This window comes from Danio rerio, chromosome 3 (assembly GCF_049306965.1).
Source record: "Danio rerio strain Tuebingen ecotype United States chromosome 3, GRCz12tu, whole genome shotgun sequence".
In the NCBI taxonomy this organism is placed as follows: Eukaryota; Metazoa; Chordata; class Actinopteri; order Cypriniformes; family Danionidae; genus Danio; species Danio rerio.
The window spans coordinates 1,885,612-1,911,811 of record NC_133178.1 but is presented as its reverse complement, the minus strand read 5'-3'; the positions used below and the strand labels follow the sequence as shown (position 1 = coordinate 1,911,811).

The window sequence follows — 26,200 nt, the reverse complement described above, 5'->3', positions numbered from 1 at the left end:
ATGGGAATGGATGGTTTGTGCTGTTATAACATGGCATTTCTTAGGCCCAATACTTGTGTTAGATATGTGCGTCACAGCTAAGAATGACTGAACCATTCCGGAGGACCATGTGCACCCAAAGGGTCAAACATTATATCCTGAAGGCAGTCCTGTGTATCAGGATAATGCACCAACACACAGCAAAACTGGTGACAGAGTGATTTGATGAACATGAAAGTGAAGTCGAACATCTCCTATGTCACGGTCACTAAATCTAAATATTGAGCCACTCTAGGATGTTTTGGAGGAGGAGATGTTTTCCTTCATCAGCATCTCGTAGTGACCTGAACACTATTCTGACAAAAGAATGGATCAAAATCCCTCTAGCCACTGTGCAGGACTTATATCTGGCATTCCCAGACAAACTAATGCTGTCTTGGCCTCAAAAGGAGGCCCTCCACCATACTAATGAATTTTGTGGTCTAAAACCAGGTGTTTCAGTTTCATTGTCCAACCCCTGTAGTTACCTGATTGTGATATATGCATTATAAAATATCAGCATATATCTGTTGCCCATGGAAGAGGAGGGAAAAACACAGCCATATCACCCTGCCCAAAACCACTTACTTACTGAAGCTAAGCAGGGCTGAGCCTGGTCAGTACCTGGATGGGAGACCACATGGAAATTCTAGGCTGCTGTTGGAAGTGGTGTTAGTGAGACCAGCAGGGGGCGTTCAACCTGCAGCCTGTCCTAATGCCCCATTAAAAGTGAAGGAGACACTATGTCTTTCGAGTGAGACGTTAAACCGAAGTCCTGACTCTCTGTGGTCATTAATAATCCCATGGTACTTATCGTAAAGAGTAGGGGTGTAACAGGTGTCCTGGCCAAAGGCTCCCAATCGGCCCTTACGATCACGGCCATCCACTGAATAGGATAACAGTGCCAGTGCTCTAACCACTCACAAGCTATAGGGAGAGGAGAGACAGTGATAGAGCCTGTGGCTGCCGTCGCATCCTCCTGTGAAGCGCTTTGTGTGTATGACCATACAGGACAAATGCGCTATATAAATACACATTACAGTACATTACATTATAACATGTACCCAGAAAACACACACTTTTTAATTTAATATTTTATTATAAGAGCAAAAACGCACACCTTCAAAAATCAATCACACTTGATTAAGATTAAGTGCAAATAAAATGTAATTAGATCTTGAAATATATTGTAAGATCATCTACAGATGTTTTTGTGAATGTTGGTGGTCAATTACTAATGTTTTCTTAATATTAACGCACATAGGCTACACAAATACTATCTATTTTAATATTAATTTAATTGATTTATTTAGCTTTTTAGTGAGTGTGTAGCTAAAGTCTCTTTTGGGAAGTTATTAGTTAATAATTTAAAAGTATAAAGTTATTAAAAATAAAAATATTAGAACGGGTTAGAAAAATATCTTACCAGGAAAAGCATTCATTGTAGGTAAAGATTATATATATATATATATATATATATATATATATATATATATATATATATATATATATATATATATATATATATATATATATATATATTTATTTATTTATTTATTTATTTATTTATTTTTTTTTTTTTTAGAAATTGAGATGTAGTACATTGTTGTTGTTTTGTCTCTGCATATGAGTTGTAATACACCAACTTGTTTATGTATTGACATTCTCATATCGACCTTAATCTAATTAAAAATGTTTACGTTTCACTTTGCTAAACAACATTTTAACAAGTGTTCAACATGCCTCTTCATGGCGTTTGGTTTGGTGTGATCATAAATTTCTGGAGGCTCATAATAACACTGTGCTGCCTCCCTCTACTGGACGCTTCAGGAATAACAGAGCCGTAAACTGTCTAGATCTGCCAAGTGTGCAGTCTCTGTGCTCGTCTTCGTCCCGCCTCAAGAGGGCGCAGGTGAGTTTATTCTGCGCGTGCACGTTTAGTCATTTGAGCGTCTTTATGGCAAGCCGCTTCAGTTTCACTTTAACATGTTCCCAGTGTTTGTTGTCCTAAATGTATTTTTATGATCTGATTATTGTTTTTTTGACAACTGTATTGGTCCTCTGTGTATATTGGGGGCATGTTAAAACCAAGAATGTTGTGTAACGTAATATTTTGTATGTTGTATGTAATTTGAGATATGGCAATTCCAGTAGTTAATTATTATTTTTTTATATGTAGCAAATGTCATATATTTTATGTGGAATCCGTATGTAGTTTGAATATGGCACATATCAAGTTTATATTTATTATAATGTCATGGAATTTGTAGTGGAAACTGCTGTTTGTTGTTTAGCACGAATGACGATGATCATGTTAAGCTAAATCCGCTTGCCATAGACTTTCACTTATTTTAGGATCGTAACGGAGTTATAATGGCAGAGAGTCCGTGTAAGTTTTGAATTCAACTAACCAATCAAGATGTGTACTAACACGTTTAATGTCACCATAAAAGTAATATCTAGCTTAAGTCGGAATAAACTGTAAAGCTGTTTTAGTCAGTTTGTTGTGTTGTTTTGCTGCCTGTGCTGTACAGAAATCTGACTCCGTCCGCGTGCACACGCGTCAGGTGGCGCCTTCTGTTAAACTCGGAGGAGTTTATCGGAAACTTTAATCGATAATTTTTCCTCAATTTACAGCAATAACGAGCACAGAAACGTGATCTGATTACCAGGGAACACTTAATGTGTTAAAAATGATTTAAAGCACCAAATTGTAAACACAGTTGGATTAATATCGCATGTTTGAAAGTAAAACTGAACATGATTACCTCATATTCTCTGATTATACCTTCAGTATGCATTAGAAGACGATGCTTTTGTAACACATAGCTCTGTCTACTGCTCTGTTGTTATATATTATCTTTAATTCATTTTATGTTCTAATATTTTTATTCTTTTATTAATTTAGCCTCTTAGTTCTACTTTTTTGTACAAACGTTTCATGGTTTAAATGACTTTTAAAAATTATTTAAAAAAATCAATACATAAAAAATGGCATGCATCTGTGTGCCAAACAAAGCCAAAAATGTGGATTCAGTACTATATATAAAAACAATGAGGCTGTCATAAAATAGCAAGGCTTGTGCATTATGGGGAATAACAGGGAGACCGGGTACAGTTGAAACACAGGGAGAGTTGTAACACTACCAATTTCACAAATCAGGGATGAGATGGGGTTCTTGTAACATTTTCAGTTTCCTCAGGTTAACTTAACAATCACACATGGAGATTTTTCAGTCAGTCTTGTAATCTCTTCTGAAGCTACAACAGAAAATTGAATTCTGAGCTAAATAAGTAAAAAAAAAAAAAAAAAAACAAGATATTTTGTTTAGTACCTCTGCCATTGTGGATGATGTTATACGAGTTATATCAGGTCAAACTGTAGTTTCTCTAGTAAATAATGGTGTATCAACCTCCTGCTAATTTCAAAGCACCGTAGTAATACAGCTAACAAACAATGGGTGACATTGGCGGGGTAGGTTGAAACGTGTTTTGAATGCATACAAACACTTACACACACACATAAATATGAATGTGCACATACAGACATGCACAAACAAATGCAATTGTGCATGCAAAACACACAGAATATGCACATACACTTCCAATATTCACAAATATTGTATTGTTGCAGTCATTTATTTACAATAAAACTGTTGTTGTGACATATCACTTGTAGTACCCTTAGTTTTTGTGCATTTTGTTTACCTGTTACAACTTACCCCAGTAAGTGTTACAACCAAGCAGCAACCTCCTGCTCTCTCTCAGGAAGCCAATACGGAAGTAACTAAAACTGCAATTCATCTGAAATTCCGCTAGTCCTGGCCGCTCCTGGCTCCAAAACAGAGCACAATTCAATTGAGCCCACTGTTAGACTGGCCAACTTTACATAAAAAAAAAGGTGTTTACAGCCTGCTACAAAAAAAGATTTTGGTTAATACAGCTAATATCACCCTTCATGACAACTGTGAGGGGGGTGAATTTTTTTTATAACTTATCTGTTTCCTTTATATTAAGTTATATTAAGTGTGCATAATTAAGGGCTAGATCTCGTTGGTCGCCGTCAAGTCACCTCATCTGAATCCTGCAGATTAGCCACTGAACTCGGCATATTTATCATATTTCTGTGTTGTTTTATGTGGCTTTACACAGTCAACTGCCTTTTGGACTTGTTTCCTACAATTATCATATGGCATGGCATGCTGAGTGCCCTTTAATTGTGCTCACAAACTATGCACGTGGCCTCCGTTTCCCATGTGAGTAAAGTTACATACTTATATACCATCTCTATACATGTATTTGTTTTATTTAAGATCATTTATCGTTTATATTTATATTTAGAGCTGTAATGCACTGCAGAATCTGTCATATTGATTAGCTGTAGGCTTTGTGCGTACCTTGGAATAAAATCCTGCAGGCACCTCTGCTACCCACTGCGCCACTATGACACCCCTTGTGTATTATATAGAATAATATTTTATAGTCACAGTTTAATTGATTTGAAACTGAATGTCTATGAATATTACACTTCAGATTAACTTTACCATGCTCCATTACAGATAGTTTATATTTTACTGTATTTCCAACTCTTTGTTAATGAATGCTCCAGCATACTGTAGTATTAACTGATAAACTGTAATAAATATTGTTTTATACTTTAGTTGTATAAACTGAATATAATATAATGTAAGAGCTGTAAAAACCATACCGCAATCCTATATTATAGATAACTACAGTATTGGGTCAGTTGTTTATATTACCATAGTTGTTGTGACACTATAACAAATAGAATCACCACAAAAGATTAAAGTCATTTACCATGGTTAAAAAACACCCCTGTATTTACTATAAATTACTATAGTATCTGTTCATATCAGGATTCAGTTCAGTGCAGTACAGTTTTATTGAGAATCAACATTGAATTGTTTTCTTAGTTTCGAATTCATTATTTTTTTGGTAATGCAAGCAATATAAAAACAATGAATCTGAAACTATTATTAAACTTAACTAATTTCGAGAGGTGCACGGGCTCATGATAAACCCAGCTGACCCACATATTAGCTAATTAAGATCCTCCAATCATATGATCTCAAGTCGTTATACATATCCTAATTTAGTCTGGATGAAACCCCACTCTTCCCCTTCTTCCACCTTTATCCAAAATGGATGGCACGGTGGCTCAGTGACAAGCACTGTTGCCTCACTGTAATGAATCGTCACCGAGATTGGGATCCATCGTGCAGTTTATTATAATCACAGTAATCAAACAATCGGCAGAGTAACAGAATCGTGGTCATAAACAGGCAAATGGTCAGGGCTGGCAGCAAGGGATTGTAGACGGTAAACAGGCAAGGTCACAACAGGAAAATCAAAGTAGAGTATAAACGCTCAGAAATGTCAACTGGTAGCAAACAAGACTTCGCAAAGAATGAAACAAACCAGTCTGCTTAAATAGATGGCGGAGTCATTTCAGCTGGGCCTGTAATCAAACCAACACGGGGTAGATGGGAAATGTAATAATGAGGTGATGTTGCCCTCTGCTGGTTAGAGGAGGGAATCACGGAGTTTGTCTCTGTGACACTTACAGCAAGAATACCTCTGGCTTCGAGCCCTCGCCTGGCCATTTGGTATTTTCTGTGCAGAGTTTGCATGTTCTCCGCGTGGGTATCCCCAAAACAATCTCACAGCAATTCGCAACTTTTTGATTTAGTGGCTTATTCGTATGAATTCGTACGATCTAATTCGTACAATTTAGTACAACTTGCACATCCCCCAATGACTTTAGGGGTTTAGGGGTGGGGTTAGATGACACGCCTCCTTTTTAAAATCGTACAATTTCGCAAGACTGAACTCATACGAATTTGTACGAATTAGCCTCTAAACTGGCAAAACGTAAAATACTTATGTTTTCTCGTGCGATCAGGCTGGTTTCCCGCGGTTTCCTCCTACCATACAAATATGCTCAATATCATAAACAAATTAATCTAAAGTCTCTTTTTCTAAGAGTCTTACTATCTGGAATTCACCTTAGCCTCAACAGCGGGGGAGTTTCAAGATCATCTCTTTCCTCTTTGCCCTTGGCCCGAGGATTCCTTGAGCTTAGGGCTCTCTCCCAGGACAACATGTCAAGCAAACTATTTATAAATCTTGAGCTAAGGGTGAACTCTTGAAAAAGACAATATAAACAACACAGAAAACATGCTCTGCATATTATAATGATTGTGTGTGTAGCCATCTCTCTCTCTCTCTCTCTCTCTGTAATGTAATGTAATATAATGTAATGTATGACTTTTGTTTCAGTGATTGCTGAACACCATGGCACTCCCAGAAGGAGATGGAGCATTGATATACCTCCTTTTTGTAAGTGTTTACATGACTTAAAAGAAAGAAAATGCAAATGTGTGGAAATTATGGACCGATTATGATTTAATGACTAGTCACTAGTGGATCCCCTTAATGTTTCATCAACTGGGACTTTGTATAAAGCCAATTATAAAGCCAATTGTGCTTTATGGATTTTGTTTTTAGCAACTGGCTATAGATAATGCAAACAGCTTTTCTGGATTTTTTAAAAATATTTCACCCATGTTTTACTTTCATAAATCTGTTTTAAATTATAGGTAAAAAATAGTTCTTACCAGTTTGATAATGCGCACACAGAAATCTGCGCTCTATGCTGAATTAGGTTCTCTTTCAACTAATGCAGCTTGAATGGTTTAAAATGAAATCAAAATACTTTAATCAAGATTGTAATTGAGTCTGGCTCGCCCAAACATGGTTTTAAAGCTCAAGGTCACATCACATGTATGCTGCTTTCTCAGTTATAAAAAACGCATTGCAAAAAAAAATGTTTTTATCTATTGTAGGTCCAGAGTGGGCCAAGCTCCTGATTGGGTGGCCACCCCCCCCCCTCCCCCAATACTCTAATGTTTTGCCTGCCAACGATCTACATTAAACACAATCAAAGTAATTTGCATAATTAAATATCTCATTTGCATAATCTCCACCATACACACTCCATTTCTCACAGCAGATGACCAATCAAACCAGCTGACCAATCAGAGCAGAGTCGGCTTATGCAGGGGTGAGGGGTTTATAGACCTTAAGAACTAAATTGACCTTAAACACATGATTTGTGTGTTTCAGATGCACTTTCTCTGAGGATTCTTCTTCTGGGTAAAAGTGTGTCTGAGAACAGCCGTGTGGGAAACTTGATCTTGGGTCGATCAGCGTTTGACAGTGAAGCTCCTCCAGATGTTGTGGAGAGAGTCGGAGGAAGACTGATAGACAGACACGTGACGCTCATCAACAGTCCTCAGCTGCTTCACACAAACATCTCAGATGATCAGATCACACAGACGGTTAGAGAGTGCGTGAGTCTGTCTGATCCAGGACCTCATGTCTTTATGATTGTATTGCAGTACAAAGACTTCACCGATGAGGACAGATACAAAGTGCGAAGTGTCCTGAAGGAGTTCAGTGAAGATGCCATCAAACACACCATAGTGCTCACGACTGATGAAGAATCATATGGATCAATGATTACTACTTTGGTCAAGAATAATGCAGTGAATCTGTTGATAAAGGAGTGTGGAGGAGGACATCTGCAGCTGGATGAAGAAAACCCAGAATGGCGTTCTGACCTACCGAAGAGGTTTGAGAAGATTTTGAAGGGGAATAAGCAACACTTTCTCACTTGTGAGAGATTTAAAGATGTTAAAGAGACATTAGTTGAAGAAGAGGAGATGAGATCTGAGGAAGAAAATGACCAGAGTGACAACAATTATGGAGATCTTAAAGAGAAATGCAATGAAGGTTTTTCTTTTTCAATTTTATTATTATTGTTTCTACAATTGAGCATCTAAGATTCAATTTAAATGCATCTTTATTTCTATAGTGATTTTACAATGTAGATTGCTTCACATAGAAGATTATAGTAAATTGAAAAAGTGTAGTTCAGTTTTCAGAGTTGAAGTTCAGTTTAATTCAATTCAGGTCAGTGTTGTTTAATATTCACTGGTGAGAGTTTAAACACTGAGAAGCAAATCCATAGATGCGTAGCTCTACAGATCCTGAACCATGCAAGCCAGTGGTGATGAGGAAAAATCTTCACCAACTGGCAAAAGTGAAGGATAAAAAACCTTGAGAGAAACCAGGCTCAGTTGAGCACGACCACTTCTCCTATGGCCAAACATCTTGTGCAGAGCTGCAGTCTAGTGGTCCGTTTCCACTGAGTGGTATGGTACGGTATGGAACCAAACCGTGCCGTACCACTTTTTCGGCACCCTTTCGAAAGGGTCCCAAACTGCAGAAAGGGTCCCAAAAGGTGAAGTTACATGAGCAGCTGAACACTATTGGTTACAAGATTACAGCGGAATTATAAATACATATGCAGCCATGGTCGATCCTGCAAACAAACCCTGTCGTCGTTGGTGGATTGAACTCCCTAACTGCATCAGAACAGCAGAGTCACTCGCTACTTTCAAGAAATGACTAAAAACTCAACTATTTAGTCTCCACTTCACTTCCTTATCTGCAATTGCCTCTTTGAATATCACACTAACTGTACAAAAAAAAAAAAAAAAACTAATACTACTAATACTTCCCTTCTTAGACTTTACAGACCTGAAACTTGCCTATAGCACTTATTCATTGTTGCTCTTAGTTGTGTAAATTGCTTCCTTGTCCTCATTTGTAAGTCGCTTTGGATAAAAGTGTCTGCTAAATGACTAAATGTAAATGTAAAATGTAAATGTCATGATAAACAGCCACAAAGTCATGGAGAAGAGCAGATTCACCCTGTGCCGTGTAGTTTTTTTACGAGCCAGTCTGAAGCCCGAGTGGTTTAACTTTCTTCCTTGCGCTCGCCGCACGTCTCTATCTAAAATAACAAACTTCTTGAGCTGATAATAATAACATGCGCTGGATTATTGACAAGCTTTGAAAACCCTTTGCCTGATAAAGCCTGATAAAGGTAACCCGTACCGACCTGAACCATACCGTACTGTACCAGTCAGTGGAAACGAGCCATAAGTGGTGGAGGCTGGAGAAACTGGATGTCAGTGAAGACTCAGCTGTCCCTGGAGTCTCGCAGGTATCAGACTCATGCTCTCTATTCCTCCATGACCAGCACAGCAGCTGCTGAGGATATCATCTGGTCCGGGATTGCAGAAACCTTGGGATCATCTCTTCACAGGTCTTAAAGCGTGAGGGCCTAGAGATGAGTATCCCCAGGTGGAAATAGAGAGAATAATTAGCGTTGCTGTTCATAGTGTATATAAACCAGATGCAGAAACCTGTGTGGAGCACATTTATGTATGATACTGCTATGTGATACATTGAGTGTATGCTTTACTAAAAAGATAGGTCTTTAATTTTGTTACTGAGAGAAGTTTTGAACTGCGAGAGTGTGTCTGACCCTCGGACAATATCAGGAAGGCTATTCCATAGTTTAGGAGCCATAAATAAGAAGGCTTGACCTCCTTTAATCAACTTTGCTATTCTAGGTACTACCAGAAGCCCTGAGTTTTGAGATCTTAAAGAGCTGGTTGAATTGTAGCAAGACAGAAGGTTGGTTAGATAAACAGGAGCTCGATAAGACCTCTGGCATGATGAATAAAAATTTCCACTATACAAAACCACTTTCAATACTTTTAAGGCATTGGAAATTGCTAAATCACAACTTGTATGGGAGTTTTTCATATTAAGTTTGACTTTCCCCGTGTATATTTGCATTTATCTTTTTATTGCATTAATATTAATAAGCAACAAGTTTCAAATACACCTATTACAGAACCATACACTCTAATGATGAACTTGCAAAAACTTCAAAACCAATATTGGATCATGCTTGATTATTTATATATACATTTTTATTTATTTATATTTCTAAAATTAACTGCAAGTAAAATAATAAAATAAATGTACATATTTACAATTACCAACAAACGAATACAGCACGAGTGTGAACATTGTCCGCTTATGAATCTTAATGTGTTTTTCAGAGTCAGCAGATGCATCTGGACAACAGAAGCTGAATCTGGTTCTGTGTGGAAGTAATGCAACACATAAAGTCTCAGTGTCGAAGCTTCTCAGTCATTCCAGTCAGACAGACAGCAGTGGAGTGTGTGTGAAGAAACAGAAGATTCATGATCGTCAGATCAATATTGTGAATCTTCCCGCTCTTACTCGTCTCTCAGAGGAGGAAGTGATGCATCAGACTCTCCGCTGTGTGTCTCTCAGTGATCCTGGAGTTCATGCTTTCCTCATCATTATTCCTGTTGGTCCACTGACTGTTGAAGATAAAGCTGAAATAGACAAGGTCCAGAAGATTTTTGAGTCCAGAGATCACTTCATTCTGCTCTTCACAACAGAGCTCACAGATGGTGGATTTGCAATGGAATTTGTCAACATTTATTCAGATTGTCAGAAGTTGATTAGTCTTTGTGGAGGTCAGTACAGAGTGATTGGGTTTAAGAAACCTGAAGACTCTAAACAGATCCCAGAACTGCTGGAGTATATAGTGAATATGAAGACAAAACCATTCTCACCTGAGATGTTTGTGAAAGCCCTAGAGAACAGAATCAGGCGAGACTTGCAGGAACAACATATGAAAGAAATGAGTGAAATGGAGAGTAAAATTAAAGAGTTGGAGGACAAGATTCAGTCAGAAAGTAAGTTTACTTATTCTGTTGCTTTAAAATGGTATATAACAAGAGAGCAGGGCTGAAAGTACTGAGGGAGATGAAGGTAACAAAGTAAATTTCTCAACACCCTGACAACATTTGCTTTCCAAGCTATAGCAGCACATTCAACATGCAACACCTTTACAGAACTACTAAATATCATGTGAGTTTGTCACTGTCCTTCGTATAGTTCTGGATAGCAGTTTCAAGTGCAATAAGTAAATTACTGAAGCTGTATTTTTGTTCTCTTTTTTCATTAAATAGCGTACAGTCATACTTTAACTAATTTGATTCTGTCCTTGAATTTACTGTGGTTCTATTAGGATATTTTATAAAATTAATTGACATATCATAATTTATTTTTAAAACATTTGATTTTAGTGAAGTTTATTTTAAACTAAGGATCACGTGGTTATGATTGCTAGCGGCTGGATCCGCATTATCCAATTCACAGTGCACCAATCAGATGACTCCTAAACTAGTATGAATACCCTGGGTTACATTCCATTGCTATCTTCGTTTTGAAAAGAGCTCTGCTCTGAACCAGCTGCTACTACTCCTGCTACAACAACAACAATAACAACTTTTGCTACTTTAAAACAACAACTACATCTCCAACTATACTCCAACAACAATTTCAACAACTACTTCAACAACATCAAAACCTCCAACTTCAAAGTGCCTCACACAATGCATCCACTGTGTCTTCAACCCACTTCTCCGGCAAGATCACAGTCAAAACTCGATCACCGTCCACGAACTCCGCTTAAACTCTCAAGACGTCGGCAAAACAAGCCATCGCAATCGAGCCAAAACTCTCCTAGCAGTGCACCTGCGGTAACGTATATTGCATGTTTCCAACTATCCAATGAGCACCCAACTCGACATAGTCCCGCCCTCTATTGACAACATATGAATGAACTCTGCAACAAAGATCTTGTTAATGAATTAGACCAGATATGCTTGTCATTTAATCACATTGAGATCCCAAATGCAATGTTATTTAACCCCCTGGGGTCGAAGACCTCATATACGCGTTCTGACAAGTTTTTACCTCATTGAGCTGAAATGAACCTAAATTACACTTTCAGTTTTGATCGTACAGATAAGATCAATACATCAATCGAATCTGTTAGGTGTCTAGTTTTAAACGTGTACACTCTCAACAAAAACAAATGTGTATGCTTTGCAAAACTAGGATAATAAACAGTGTAGGCAATCTGTCTTTTCTGTCTCCGTGAACTGTTTTTAGAAACGCGTCAGTAAAATGCGCGGAAACTCTGTGAAAACAAAACACCCAAACTGTTATCTATTCTCGGGCATTTCAAGTTTGCTATGTGCACAATTCCCCAAGGCTGCCAGTTTATTACTCAACTCCTTTAGCTCTCCTTCTCGGTCCCCGGTTTAGAAAATACAATAACTCTTTCTAAACCCAGTCACAATATACTTGGCTTATGGATTTTTTTCCTTAAGCAGTGGAACAGCTGTTTCTTTTTCTACAGCGACTCCGGTGGATATTAACTTATTCACTGACACCGCCCCCTCAGCCGGGTTGGATGGCTTTTACCAGTGTCACTGGTTCGCTTCAACATTGCCTCCACAAATGCTCAGTTTATCCAAAAACCAGCTACCATCTGCCCTTTTCGAACTCTACCCATAGTCACAGCTACTCTTCTGTGGAGAAACGAATGGTCTGCCTCCAGTATTCTCAATCATTGTGACAACGAAACCATCGTTCATTTCATCAATAAAGGATGCTCGCATTCACCTCCAATTATGCCCTTATTAAAATACCTAGTTTGGACATAATCCAAAAAACAATTCATTATGACTGCTGAACATGTTCCTGGTTGCAAAAATCAAATTGCTGATTCTCTCTCTCGCTTTCTTTTTCAGAAATTTCGACTCTTGGCTCCAGAAGCAGACCTACTTCCACATTATTCTCTAATGATATTGCCCTAGATCACCCATTACATCACCTCCATGAAACTTCCATACTTCCCCCTTCACGCTGTTGCACCAGAGAACACTTCAATCATATCTCGCATGGAAATCATTCAAATTTTTCCAGACTCTCTACCAATTACATTTCTAAGATTTTTCATTGCTTTCCATCACCTCCTTTATTTCCCACCTCCACACTGCCAAAAATATCCTGGCGTATCCTAAACGTATGTATATTTCTTATATACTTTCCTTTTCTTCTTTTCGGCATCGAGATCCTCTGCCTGGCAATTATTTGCCCCTACTTTACTTCCTTACAGCGTTGAGTACTTCCGCTACCTTTACCCTTTCTTTGATCTCCTCCCTTATCTCCTTATTCTTCAATTCCCTCAATAATTGCTTTTCCAGTGTTGAGTCTTCTCCGCTAACTGTTTTCTTTCAGCGTTAATTATTTTGCTATTTTCTTACTTCCACTTAGGCCCTCAATCCTCAGCTCTAACTCCCCCAGGATTAACTAAAACGAGCTTCAACTCCCGCAGGAGTTCATGTCCCCCCTGGCCCACCGCCTACCCTCTCATGCAGGAGTCTTCACCTCCCAAAACCTTTCCCAACCCCCGCTACAGCCCACCAAACCCCAGCTCTCAACTCCCGCAAGAGTATATCAGAGCTTTGACTCCCACAGGAGTCAATCCAGCCCCTCCCATGTCCCCGCTTAGACTCCATTAGGAGTCTACTTTGCTCTGCTCCCACAGGAGCCTCTCTTCCTAAGCTTTCAACATTATATCCAGCAGCCAGATATGGCAATGTTACAACTGCATTTTGGGGGGCTCTTCAATTTGTGGCTGCTGTCTCGAGCTATATAAGGCATTTTGGGGAGTTCTCGAGATCTATCTGAGCTCAAACTCCCCTCCCGCCTTGCAACAGGAGGGAGCCGCGGGCTCGAGGATCTTTTGAGCTCAGGGCTCTCTCCTGGGACAGCATGCCAAACAAGCTAGAACATCACTGGTTCCAGGCTTTAACAAACCAGCAGACGTTTCTGTGTGGAGTTTGCACTTTCTTTTCGTGCTCATGTAGGTTTCCCCTGGGTTCCCCGGTTTCTTCAGACCATCCAAAAACATGCAACTTAAGTTAATTGACTAATCCAAATCAGCACCATAGACATGCTTGTAGTACGTAGTTGTCTCCAAAGAGCAATCACTTACTGTTCATTGGTTACTACTGCAGGGGAGTTCTCGAGATATACCTGAGCTCAAACTCCCCTCCCGCCTTGCAACGGGAGGGAGCCCCGGGCTCGAGGATTTTATGAGCTCAGGGCTCTCTCCCGGGACAGCATGCCAAACAAGCTTTATAATCAATCATCAGCTAAGTGTGAACTCTTAAAATAAAACAAAAGTGTAATTTATTTTAATTTCATACACTTATTTTATTCATATTTTTTGAGACAAATGCCAAAATGTTTGTAGTTAAAAGATAATAGTCAGGTATAATTAATAAAACCAGAGTAACTTAGAGTAACACAAAAATCTTGTACTGTTGTTACTAGTAAGAGTGCAACTTGTTTTTACGCATAACATTTTAACCAAGTTGTTCTTATTTTGTAAATATGATTTTCAGTTGCTGAATGTTTAGAAGATCTGCAGTCTCTGAGGATTGTGCTGATTGGGAGAACTGGAAGTGGAAAGAGCGCAACAGGAAATACTATTCTGGGAAGAAAGGAGTTTGTTAGTAAAGCAAGATCGGATTCAGTGACGACTGTCTGCGAGAAAGGAGTTTGTGAAGTTGATGGTCGATCTGTAGCTGTTGTTGATACTCCAGGACTCTTCGACACAGCACTAACAAATGATCAAGTGGTGGAAGAAATAGTGAAGTGTGTTTCACTGTCAGCTCCTGGACCTCATGTGTTTGTCATTGTGGTCAGTGTAGGAAGAATAACAAAAGAGGAGACCGAAACTATTGATCTGATCAAAAAGATATTTGGTCTAAAATCTGCTCAGTTCAGCATCGTTCTCTTCACCAGAGGAGATGATCTTGAAGATCAATCTATAGAGGATTATGTAAGGGAAAGTAACTCTGCAGAACTGCAGAAACTGATCAGAGATTGTGGAAACAGATTCCTGGCTTTCAATAACAGAGAAAATCAAGACAAAACTCAAGTGATGAAGCTGTTAAAGATGATAGAAGAGGTGAAGAGTAATAATCAGAGTGGATACTTCACTAACAGCATGTTTGAGGAGGCGGAGATGTCCATTAAGAAGAAGATGGAGGAAATCATGAAAGATAAAGAAACAGAAATTCAGAAACAGAGAGAAGAGTTACAAGACAAATATGAGATGGAGATGAAGGACATGATGAAGAGACTCGAGGAAGAGAAACAAAGAGCAGACGAGGAGAGAGAAAAAATGGAGAATAAACTAAAGCTAAAAGTGGAAAAACTCATGAAAGAGTTTGAAGAGAAGGAAAAAACAGAACAGAAGCAGCGAGAGATTGAAAACCAGAAACGGATAGAAGAGGAAAAACAGCAGAGAGCTGAATATGATCAGAGAATAGAAGAAATGAAGAAAGAGATAGAAAACCAGAGATCACAGTATGAACAACAGCAGAAAGAAAGAGAAGAAGAAGACAGAAAGAGAGAAGAGAAATACAGACAAGACCAAGACAAGATGAGAAATGATAATGAAATTGCAATGGCAGATTTAAAGAAGAAACAGGATGAAGAAATAAAAATAAGGGATCTAGAGGAAAGAAAGAGGATTAAACAAGAAGAAAAAGAAAGAAAAGAATGGGAGAGAAGAATAAAAGAAGCTGAAAATGATAGAAAAGAGACTCAAGAGCAAATTAAACAACGGCAGAGAGAATGGGAGGATGAGAAGAAACGAAGATTGCGAGAACGAAAGAAAGAAGAAAAAATAAGAAAAGAAAAACACGAGGAACAACTGAGAGAAAAACAAGAAGAACTGGAGAAAATGAGAAAGAGATTTGAAAGAGAAAGAGAAGAAGAACGGCAGAAGATGAAACAGGAGAGGCAGAAACAGAGAAGAGAAAGAGAAGAAAAAGAGAAAGAATTTGAGGAAAAGAGACAGGAGACAATGAGACATTATGAGGAGCTGGAGAGAGCGAGGAAAGAGGAGTGGGAGAGAAGAAAACGAGAATATGAAGAGAAACGAGAAGAAGAGAGAAAGAGATGGGAGAACATGAAAGAAGATCTGAAACGAGAACAGGAAGAGGAGATTAAGAGAAGAGAAGCAGAGGAGAAAGAAAGACAAAAGAGAGAAGAGAAAGAGAGAGAGGAAATGAAACAGAAACATGAAGAGGAAATAAAACAGATAAAGAAGAAACATGAAGTTGAGGCCAGAAAACAAGCAGAAGAACTGAATGATTCCAACGAGGGAAAAGAGCAGCTCCAGCAGAAGCTGAATGATCATCAGAAAGAACATGAAATGCTGAAAACTCTCCATCAACAGCTGAGAGAACAGAAAGACAAGGAAATAATTGAGTTAGAGAAAGAAGTTAAAAAGTTTGTTCAAAGCATGCAATTCCAGAAAGAAAAAGAAATAAACGAGTTAAAAAAACAAGCTGAAGCACTCAATGACCTCCTGAAAGACCAAAAGGGAGAGAAAATAGAAGCTCTGCAAAATGAAGTAAAAATGTTCAGTGAAGGCCTGCAAAACCAAAAAGGAGACAAAATTAAAAAAATACGAGATGAAGCTGATAAACTCTGTCAAAGCCTGATAAAGAAGAAAGAGGAGCATTTAAAGAATCTCCAAGAAGAAGCTGACAAGAAAAAATGTGTCTTGATGTGATTTATTTACCGTAAGTATATATTTTCAAAGAATTGTCAATGTTTTATTTTTCTTTTTCTTACTGATGTTTGCCTTTACAGGAATGATTTTTTTTAAGCAAATATATCTACATAAGTTAAGAAATGTTTCTAATCTGTCATATCTGTTTGGTTTCTCTCAAGGTTTTTTTTCCCTTCACTTTCTTCAATTGCTGAAGTTTGCTCCTCCGCTGTCGCCACTGGTTTGCATGGTTTGAGACCTGTAGAGCTGGGCATTGATGGATTACTCTTCAGTGTTTGCACTCTCAGCAGTGAATATTAAACAACACTGAACTGAACTGAACCTAAACTATGAAAACTGAACTACACTGTTCCACTTAACTAGAATCCTCTGTGTTCAGCTGCTTTGAAACAATCAACATTGTAAAATCACTAAATAAAAAAACTCACTTTATTCCTAACGGTTACCAAACAGATTCTAAAGACATTGTTAATAGATAAAAATAAAATAAAGTAAAGTATGGTGGTTGATTTATTTTATTTATTTAGACAAGATAGTGATCCATTTAACTTGTGCATGTTGTTCTTTGACATTAAAGGGCACTTAGTTTACCTCTTTTTCCAGATTTTAGTGCCTGTAAAGTTTCAGCTCAAAACTCCCATCAGATTTTTTATTATACCTTTCAGAAATTTGCCATTATTAGCTTTGAGCATCTGTTCGCTGTTTTTGTGAACTGTGCCTTTAATGCTGGTTCTCCCCGCCCACCGTTCCCACATGACTGTGGGAACAGCAGATCTCACATAACATCTGTGAGAAATACTACTGTAAGAACTTTCCCAATGATTATTTGATGTATTTGTTGTGGAGTTGCAATGATAAGTCATACACCATGTCGTTACAAAGTTCACACACAAAACACAGAGGACACACACACAGACAGTGCACACATTTAGCTTTGCACTGTTTTGCACTACAAATGTGACAGGATACTGGTTAATATCCACTGCTGTATGGATATATTTTATGTTAACCCACGGTTCCCACATGTATGTTACCAAGTAAGGTTGTTTGATGTATTTGTGATGAAGTGTATTAAGCTATGCTGTACCTTCCCAGTCAATACTGTGAAATACAGAAAATTGTGAAATACAAAAATACATAAAAGTAATATTACTTCTTAGATCGTACACTGCTCAAAAACATAAAGAGTACACTAAAATAACACATTCTAGATCGGAATGAATGAAATATTCTTATTAAATACTTTGTTCTTAACACAGCTGAATCAAAATTACACCAATATTATTAACAGAAATTAAATTTATTAAACCATGGAGGTCTGGATTTGGAGTCACACTCAAAACTGAGGTGGAAAAACACTACAGGCTAAACCAACTTTAATGTAATGTCTTTAACACAAGTCAAAATGTGGCTCAGTAGTGTGTGTGGCCTCGGTGGGCCTGTACACCCTCCCTGCAATGCATGGACATGCTCCTGTTTTGCATTAGCAGGAACCCAGGTCCAACTGCACTGGCATATGGTCTCACATCCTAATGTCTCACATTATCTCGGTACCTGAAGGCAGTCAGGCTACCATTACCACCCCACATGCTGGAGGATGTTTCAGGCAGAAGAACGTTCTCCATAGCAACTCTAGGCTCTGTCAAGTCTGTCACATGTGCTCAGTGTGAACCTTGTAAGAATCAGCTCTTTGGTTTAAATCATGTTTAAACTTTGGGGATTCGAATCAAAGATTCGAACATGATTCACATAGAATTATTTAAAGCTTACACTTAACTTAAGTATTTGTCCAGCAAATAGAATGTTTAGTGTAAAGCAATCCTGTATTATATTATTACGTGGCCAACAATAACAATATAATAATAGTATCTAATTATTTATTAAGCAAGGTAGCAGTATCTGAAGCTGAGGCATTAACTTATAAAGCACACAACACACCAACACGGATCTTAAAACGAAACAAAAGTTTATTGCTACTCTATAACACAAAGTACTAATCTACGTAAAACAAACAAACGCACATACATACACACGCACAAGCAGTTTGAGGAGAGTTTTGGCTGAGTGGATTTGACTTCTAGCCTTTGCTAAGTTCTTAGCATTGCAACCCAAGAGAAACCATAAAAGCAGAGAATTTTGCTATTCTTTACTACTTAAACATAATTCACACCAGATTCAGTAATGGGTAGAAACCTTGTTTGTGCTACTTGCGTTCTGATGTAATTTTGGTTTCCTTGACTGGTCCAAAGGGAAATCCCGGCGAAGCTGATTGGTCAGCGTAGCAACTTCAGTGACGTGATGGAATTCCCTTGTCGGTGAAGAGGGGTTTCCTTAGTCGGTTGCTAGGGATACGGATGTTGGACAAGGCGGCGTTCGAAGTCCTTCCTGGGTTCCTGTAGTTATGATGAGTTTCAGAGTTTGGATGTGTTGACCCGATGGCTTGTTGTTGAAGCGGTTGCACAAGCAGATCGGGGGTCGAGCCGGCAGCAAGTGAAGGTCGCGGTCTGCTCCGTGATGTAACGAGGCTTCCGGCGAGGCGATGTAACGGCCACAGCACGAGAAGAGCGACGTCCGGGCAGCGACGGCGGTGACGACTGGCAAAGATGACCGGCAAAAGACGACGATGAAATTCCTTTGTTCAAAGTTTTATAGGCTTTGGTAGAGGCTGGGTCTACACAATACTTGTCCAATCAGATAAGGTGCGGGGTGGAGTCACACCCCAATTCTGCCCTCTAGGAGGCCGGGTTGACACCTGGTGTGGGTGCTGCTTTGATAGCATAGTGGTTAAAATAAAGTCTTATAACGTCAACACTTTTCATAGTATGGTTTCTTCATATAAACCAATGCATTTAAAATGTTCCTAGCTTTCAATCGATACCAAACATGAAGTATTTCACAAACATTCTGTAGATTTCATTTGTCACTGAGGGCTATTACTCAAGAACTATCTATAACAGTTTTGTTAAACACATGGAACATGTACACACAAAAACCTACAGAAACATAAAGCAAACATACATTACTCAAATAAACTGTTTTACTTAAATGTCCATTAAACTTTGGAAGCGTTTCTGATCGCTTCTGTGTCTGCCTGAGAATGTGTATTCCTTGCAGACGCCAAAGGACACGCAAACCAAAAGGTACTTCTCAAAAACCGGTTTGGTGGGTTTTTGATTGTAGAGCCTCTTATTGTTTTAAGGTGTAAAGTTAATTAACACGCAACTGTGATGTTGACTGGCTAGTTGTCCTGTGGATTGCCTTTTGCTGGGTGCCTGTGGATTGCTTTGAAAATGAAATCAAAGCTCAGACCTGAAGGCACCAACCAATCTTTTAAGGATAACATGGTCTGTGACTTGTTCGGTTCTGGAACGATCCGTTGACTCCCCACATCCCCCATTTGGATGGTGATGTTCCTGGCATGAACATCGGCAGACACTGGAACAAGAGGCATAGGTAGAGAGAGAACAGACACACAAGACACAAACCACATTTCCATTCCATAGACTGAGTTCTGGTGCAGGTTTTAGCTTAAATTGTTCGGGTTAAGAACACAAGGTGTAGTGTAACATTGCCTGAAATAATTCAAATTTAGTTATTTAGCTAGTTTACTTCATTGCGAGTATGTAGTGGCGCTAGCTTCAACTTAAATGAGCAATAATTCTGCAGCAATTGACACTAATTTGGGAGAAGGAGTCAATCCTACTTTTAGGCCCTGTGCATGAATTTGCAGGAGTTCCCTGTAGAGGGGATTGGAACTGCAAATCAGTTAGGGAGAGAGAAAGAAGGAAATCAAGAGGCACAGGGATGCAAAAAAAACAAGGTAGGTTAAAAACCAGCAATAACAGTGTTGCATATGTGGAGTGGCTCCTCTCTTACTAGAGGTTGTTCTAGCAGTGCTGTAGAGGAGAAAGTATTAGTGTTGTGTTTAACTAGGTGTTCCCTAGAATGTCAAAGGTTATGTTAGTATGTAGACGGGTAGAACAGTTGATCTGTGTCAAGTTGTGGTCCTCCCCCATTTGTTGTTCAATGATGATGGAGCAGTCAAATGTTCATCCAGTAACGGAGGTAGCGGAGTTTGGCATGGGTCAGGGAGGGTTTCAGGACTGAACTGAGGTTTGTCGGAGGAGTGGCAGACGACCCGAACGACACTTTTGGGAGCCTGAGGGCTTTCACCTGCAAGTGTTTGTTGGTTCAGGCGGTTGTTGCTTCTCCGCTCGGCGACTAGTCAGGCTGAATCTGCTTTTTCCTTTTCTCGTTTCCTGTCCTCCTCTATGCATTTGAGAAACTCTTTCATCATCAATTTCACCAGTTCTTGAGGGTTAAATCCCGGTGGGGCATTTTCCTCTTGCTGGGATTGAGTCTGAGCGTTGTCAGGGTGGAAGTTTTTGGAGTACCTTCGTTGACTCCTTGGACTTGATGATCCAGGGTTTTGATGTCTTCCCTTAGATGGTGACCAGCTTTTGTTTGACCCCCATTGGTTTCTTTCCTGGTGGTGTTCAGGTGAGCGTCGTTGTCCATGCGGTCCATGCCAGTGACTGTTCCTTTGTTTAGGTCTTGTGTCATCGTAGGAGTTCCGTTGTCTATTGGACGAAGACGCATTCCACGCTTGGGATGGTGGTCTCACGCTGTTTGAGTGTTGGGCACACTCTAGTGCTAGTTCTGGACTCTGGGTGTTAAAGTCAAAAACTGTGGCAGTTTTAGTGTTTTTCTCTAACACCATCTTTTGTTTGTCGTGGGCTTTCTGTGTCAAATCTCGCAATTGCTGGATGCTCATTGTTCGTGGGCATGCGAGTACTCCGAGATGTTGGCTTACTGCAGGATGGAGGTTTCTCAGGAAGAGAATCTTAAAGTTCAGGTCTTCTTCCATATTCGGTTCGTTGTGAGTTCCGAAAAAGGCTTGCCTGAGTCGGTTGTAGTAAGCATGTGGAGACTCATTGCGAGCTTGTTTTGTCTCCAGAGCACTTAACAGTCCTTGATCTGATTCAGGGTTTGCAAACTCTCTGATGAGGGCTTCTTGGAGCAAATGGTAATCGTTCTTTATCCGAGCCGGTTGTCGGTCCAGGAAGCTGCGCACCTCAGGGCTGGATGTGGCTCGAAGCAAATACAGTCTTTCTTTATCAGAGACATTGGGTCTCATTTCCAGGTGGAAATCAATGTCTTGCAAATAAGCGTGGACCTCCAACCCACCTGACACACTTGGAGTAAACTTGCCAATGTTTCTGGCCAGCTTGTCAAGGTCTTAAAGGTCCAGACTGTATGACGATCTGTGACTGGCTATCACAGGCTCTCGTCGCTGTGGGGTAAGGTAAGGCTCTTCAGAAGGTGTTGGCGAAGATCTTCGGCATGGTTTCTCACCTCTTTCAATAGGTGAGAGCTCAGGGACAGGGGATCCTGTCCTGCTTGGCAGGGGCGAGGCTGGTGCACATCTTGTTTTTGGAGGTTCATAGCGCAGTGCATAGGCATGCCTGAGTTCACTGGCAGACTCCTCTTTGATGTCATTCACTTCCTGCATTAGTCTGTCGATCTCATGTCTTGCTTCGCTCAGGTGAGTTTCAAGGGCTTTGATTCTGGCCTTCTTGTCTCTTAAGTCCACCTTCGCTTCCTTCAGTAGCTGTTCAGGGTAATCTAGCTTGTTAGCGACGTCAGCGTGGTCTGCTCTGGCTTGTTCTCTTTCTTCTGTGATGGCTGTTAGGGCTTCTTGTAGTTTGTCGATCTCCTCTGTGGTACCTTCATCCACCTCACTTGGTTGTTCCAGACGTTCCTGAGCCTCTAGCTCTAGCTGCTCGATGCGGGCTTGCAGGCATGTCAGCTTGTGTTGGAGTTGGGAGGCGTGTCTGTCACTCAACTTGAGCGTGGCTATGAGTGTGTGACTCAAAGTACCAGTGATTTTGGCCAGCTCCTTGTGGTTGAAGCTTTGACTTGGGTCTTGCTTCATGATGCTGTCTATGTTCTCATCCAATTGGTTTTGCGTCAGGGGCTGCAGTGTTTCGGCAGCTTTAGGGAGGAAACTGCCTGTTACAACGCTCAGCCATGTTTCCAGGTCCTTCCAATGGCCAACAGGATCTTTGGAGTGAGCCATGTTTTGCGGCGGGGGGAGGACTTAGGATTTTAACTGACAAAGACCTTGAAGAGAGATAGAGAGGAGAAAGAAAAAAAAAACAAGGTAGAACAATGCAAACAGAAAAGGAGAAATGTTAATGTGCAATGTTAAGTGTGTTCTAATGTTGAGTGAAGTGTGGTTCTCTGGAACTGTGGCCCTCTGGTGGGTACGCGTGTCTAACTGGTAGTCTCTGTGGAAAGAGTCAGTAGCACAGACACAGTGAGAGAACAAAGTAAACAAAAGTGTTAAGGAGACTAAGGAGTAGGGTGAAAATCTGCAGTTTCCACTTTCCTAGAGAGAGGGTTCCTTTAGCTTTTGTTAAATATAAAAATAAGATTTCTAAATACCAGGACTGAAGTTGCTATTAACTTTCTTCTGAAGTGACAGAAAGTAGGACAACAATAACAGTATTGGCTTCTGAATAGGATTGACTCCGTACACCAAATAAATTGTTTCTGGATGCGTGTTTAGAATTGGATCTAACGACGCCTATCTTCTGGGTGACCTGATGAGTGAGAAAGGAGGGGTGAGATCAGACAATTTTAACAATTAAAAGTGTTCAAGTGTCCCAAACATCTATTAAATGTTTTTTAAAATTCTCTGCTTTTTTGACTCTCACAAGCACAATCCTTAAACCAGCATCAATAGTCCAGTAAAAAGAAGATAGTTAGTTGAAAGAGATAACAAAGGAGTTAGTTTTCTCTTAGCATTAGGTGTAATTAAGGATGTCAAAACAATGGCACTGTTGAGTTGATACTTCAAGAAGTGTTGGTTTTATTGTGTTATATAGTAACCACTTAGCCTACGTATTAGAAAAATCTGAATTTTCCTTTTGAAGTTTGGCTAATTGGAGGGCTCTACTAGATGAAAAGACTAAATTCAAATTTGAATTGAACTTAACTTTAAATCTGTAACGTGGTAATAACTTTTATAAGTTATCATTAAAATTGATAAGAACACTTATGACTAAATTTTAATTATTAATTATTGCTAAAATGATAGAGCCATGCATAAATGAACCATTAATGAAATTAAAATTTCAAAACAATGAAGTTGGTTAAAGTAACATTTAATGCAGTTTATCATTAAATTAAACAATTATAATTTATTTAATCAGTGAGTCTTATCCGTATAAATCAACAATTATAGGAAATGGGTGTTCCTAGATGTTGATAAATGGAAAAAGTATTTATACTTGTACAGGTCAGAGAGCATTAATTTATAGTCATGAAAACAAAACTATAATTCATCACTAATAAAACCAACAGCTTATGTGAGTTCAAACTGATCAAATTCAACAGGCCAGGTACAGCAGGAAAAACAAAAATAAAATAAAACAGTAGTGATTAAACTCAGCAGTTAGATTGTGCACACTTTTATTAACTTTGCGTTTGTAAACTTTTCCAAGGTGAGTAAAGAGAAATAACTGAGATGCAAGAGTTATTTCAAACATCAGCCATACAATGCATTTAAGACCACTAAATGCTACGTGCTATCTATTAGCCTTCGCTGCTACTGGAAATGCATAGACTTCAATGCAAACGCATTAGCGTTAGTTTAGCTTAGCTTCACGCTATGCTCTTTGTTTACAATTCAAGCTGGCGCTGGCGGACTGCACATGCGCGCTTGAATGTAATTCCGGCAAGTCTCTCTGTACTTCCGGACCAAGGTTGCTGCTATGGCAACGACCACAAAGTGGAATAATAGCAAATTTCACAGTATCACTTGAGATGGCGGCGCATCTCACACTGTTCAAGCAAAAAGCACTAGTTAGATTTTATATCTTAACAGTACTGAACGATTCTCAACTTATGAAAGTGAGACAAAATTAATCAACAGGATTTCTGAGATTAATACAAATCGTGACAGAGATATGGGGGATCTCAGCACTCTGTGTTAAGTCTGTGTAGACTGCAAACACATCCGTGGATTCAAACCACAATTTCAATTGATCAGTTTCAAAACTTCTCCTATAAACTACGCTAGGCAGCTCTCTCTGAGCTCCACGTTTTAAATAATTCACTAAGTCTTAGCAAATTACAGGGCAACAAGAATTTAGTTAGCTATGCTAAATCAGTTACCAGGAGAAAACACAGTTGAGTTTCCATCCGGGAATCGCGGCGTACGAAATCATACTGTGAAGGCCTTATATAACGTTATGAGATAAGCACAAAGGAATACGCTTTGTCTTTCTCTACATGCGCTTTAGAGCGGCTTACAGTTTGTCTCGGCGGACAACTTAAATGAAGTTTTACTTTCTTAACAACACTAAATGCAGTCAAGCAATAAAACAAATGGTACCACAATGAAATTGTGCAGTAACAAAACTTTTGTTCCCTCTAATCTATTCTTTCCGGACAAAAATAGAAAAGATTAACAACGTGATTTCTGGGTTTTGTGCTTTAAACGTTAGATCTGCTTGCCCGCATTCTCCACCACTATGTAAGAATCAGCTCTTTGGTTTAAATCATGTTTAAACTTTGGGGATTCGAATCAAAGATTCGAACATGATTCACATAGAATTATTTAAAGCTTACACTTAACTTTAGTATTTGTCCAGCAAATAGAACGTTTAGTGTAAAGCAATCCTGTATTATATTATTACGTGGCCAACAATAACAATATAATAATAGTATCTAATTATTTATTAAGCAAGGTAGCAGTATCTGAAGCTGAGGCATTAACTTATAAAGCACACAACACACCAACATGGATCTTAAAACGAAACAAAAGTTTATTGCTACTCTATAACACAAAGTACTAATCTACGTAAAACAAACAAACGCACATACATACACACGCACAAGCAGTTTGAGGAGAGTTTTGGCTGAGTGGATTTAACTTCTAGCCTTTGCTAAGTTCTTAGCATTGCAACCCGAGAGAAACCATAAAAGCAGAGAATTTTGCTATTCTTTACTACTTAAACATAATTCACACCAGATTCAGTAATGGGTAGAAACCTTGTTTGTGCTACTTGCGTTCTGATGTAATTTTGGTTTCCTTGACTGGTCCAAAGGGAAATCCCGGCGAAGCTGATTGGTCAGCGTAGCAACTTCAGTGACGTGATGGAATTCCCTTGTCGGTGAAGAGGGGTTTCCTTAGTCGGTTGCTAGGGATACGGATGTTGGACAAGGCGGCGTTCGAAGTCCTTCCTGGGTTCCTGTAGTTATGATGAGTTTCAGAGTTTGGATGTGTTGACCCGATGGCTTGTTGTTGAAGCAGTTGCACAAGCAGATCGGGGGTCGAGCCGGCAGCAAGTGAAGGTCGCGGTCTGCTCCGTGATGTAACGAGGCTTCCGGCGAGGCGATGTAACGGCCACAGCACGAGAAGAGCGACGTCCGGGCAGCGACGGCAGTGACGACTGGCAAAGATGACCGGCAAAAGACGACGATGAAATTCCTTTGTTCAAAGTTTTATAGGCTTTGGTAGAGGCTGGGTCTACACAATACTTGTCCAATCAGATAAGGTGCGGGGTGGAGTCACACCCCAATTCTGCCCTCTAGGAGGCCGGGTTGACACCTGGTGTGGGTGCTGCTTTGATAGCATAGTGGTTAAAATAAAGTCTTATAACGTCAACACTTTTCATAGTATGGTTTCTTCATATAAACCAATGCATTTAAAATGTTCCTAGCTTTCAATCGATACCAAACATG

General features: G+C 39.4%; 2 protein-coding genes across 2 annotated transcripts; one reads left to right on the top strand and one right to left on the bottom strand.

Annotated features, from left to right (window-relative positions):
• Positions 1-2,319: 2,319 nt before the first annotated feature.
• On the top strand, positions 2,320-16,952 carry LOC100330007 (uncharacterized). Its single transcript, XM_068218483.2, has 6 exons — positions 2,320-2,407; positions 6,319-6,378; positions 7,165-7,833; positions 10,023-10,691; positions 14,262-16,457; positions 16,609-16,952. Exons 1-5 carry the CDS (start codon positions 2,392-2,394, stop codon positions 16,445-16,447), a joined length of 3,600 nt encoding a protein of 1,199 aa, XP_068074584.1. The 5' UTR covers positions 2,320-2,391; the 3' UTR covers positions 16,448-16,457; positions 16,609-16,952.
• A 1,444-nt stretch (positions 16,953-18,396) lies between these two features.
• Positions 18,397-25,936, bottom strand: LOC110439323 (uncharacterized). Its single transcript, XM_073943778.1, has one exon. It carries the CDS (start codon positions 22,524-22,526, stop codon positions 21,687-21,689), a length of 840 nt encoding a protein of 279 aa, XP_073799879.1. The 5' UTR covers positions 22,527-25,936; the 3' UTR covers positions 18,397-21,686.
• Between the last annotated feature and the right edge of the window lie 264 nt (positions 25,937-26,200).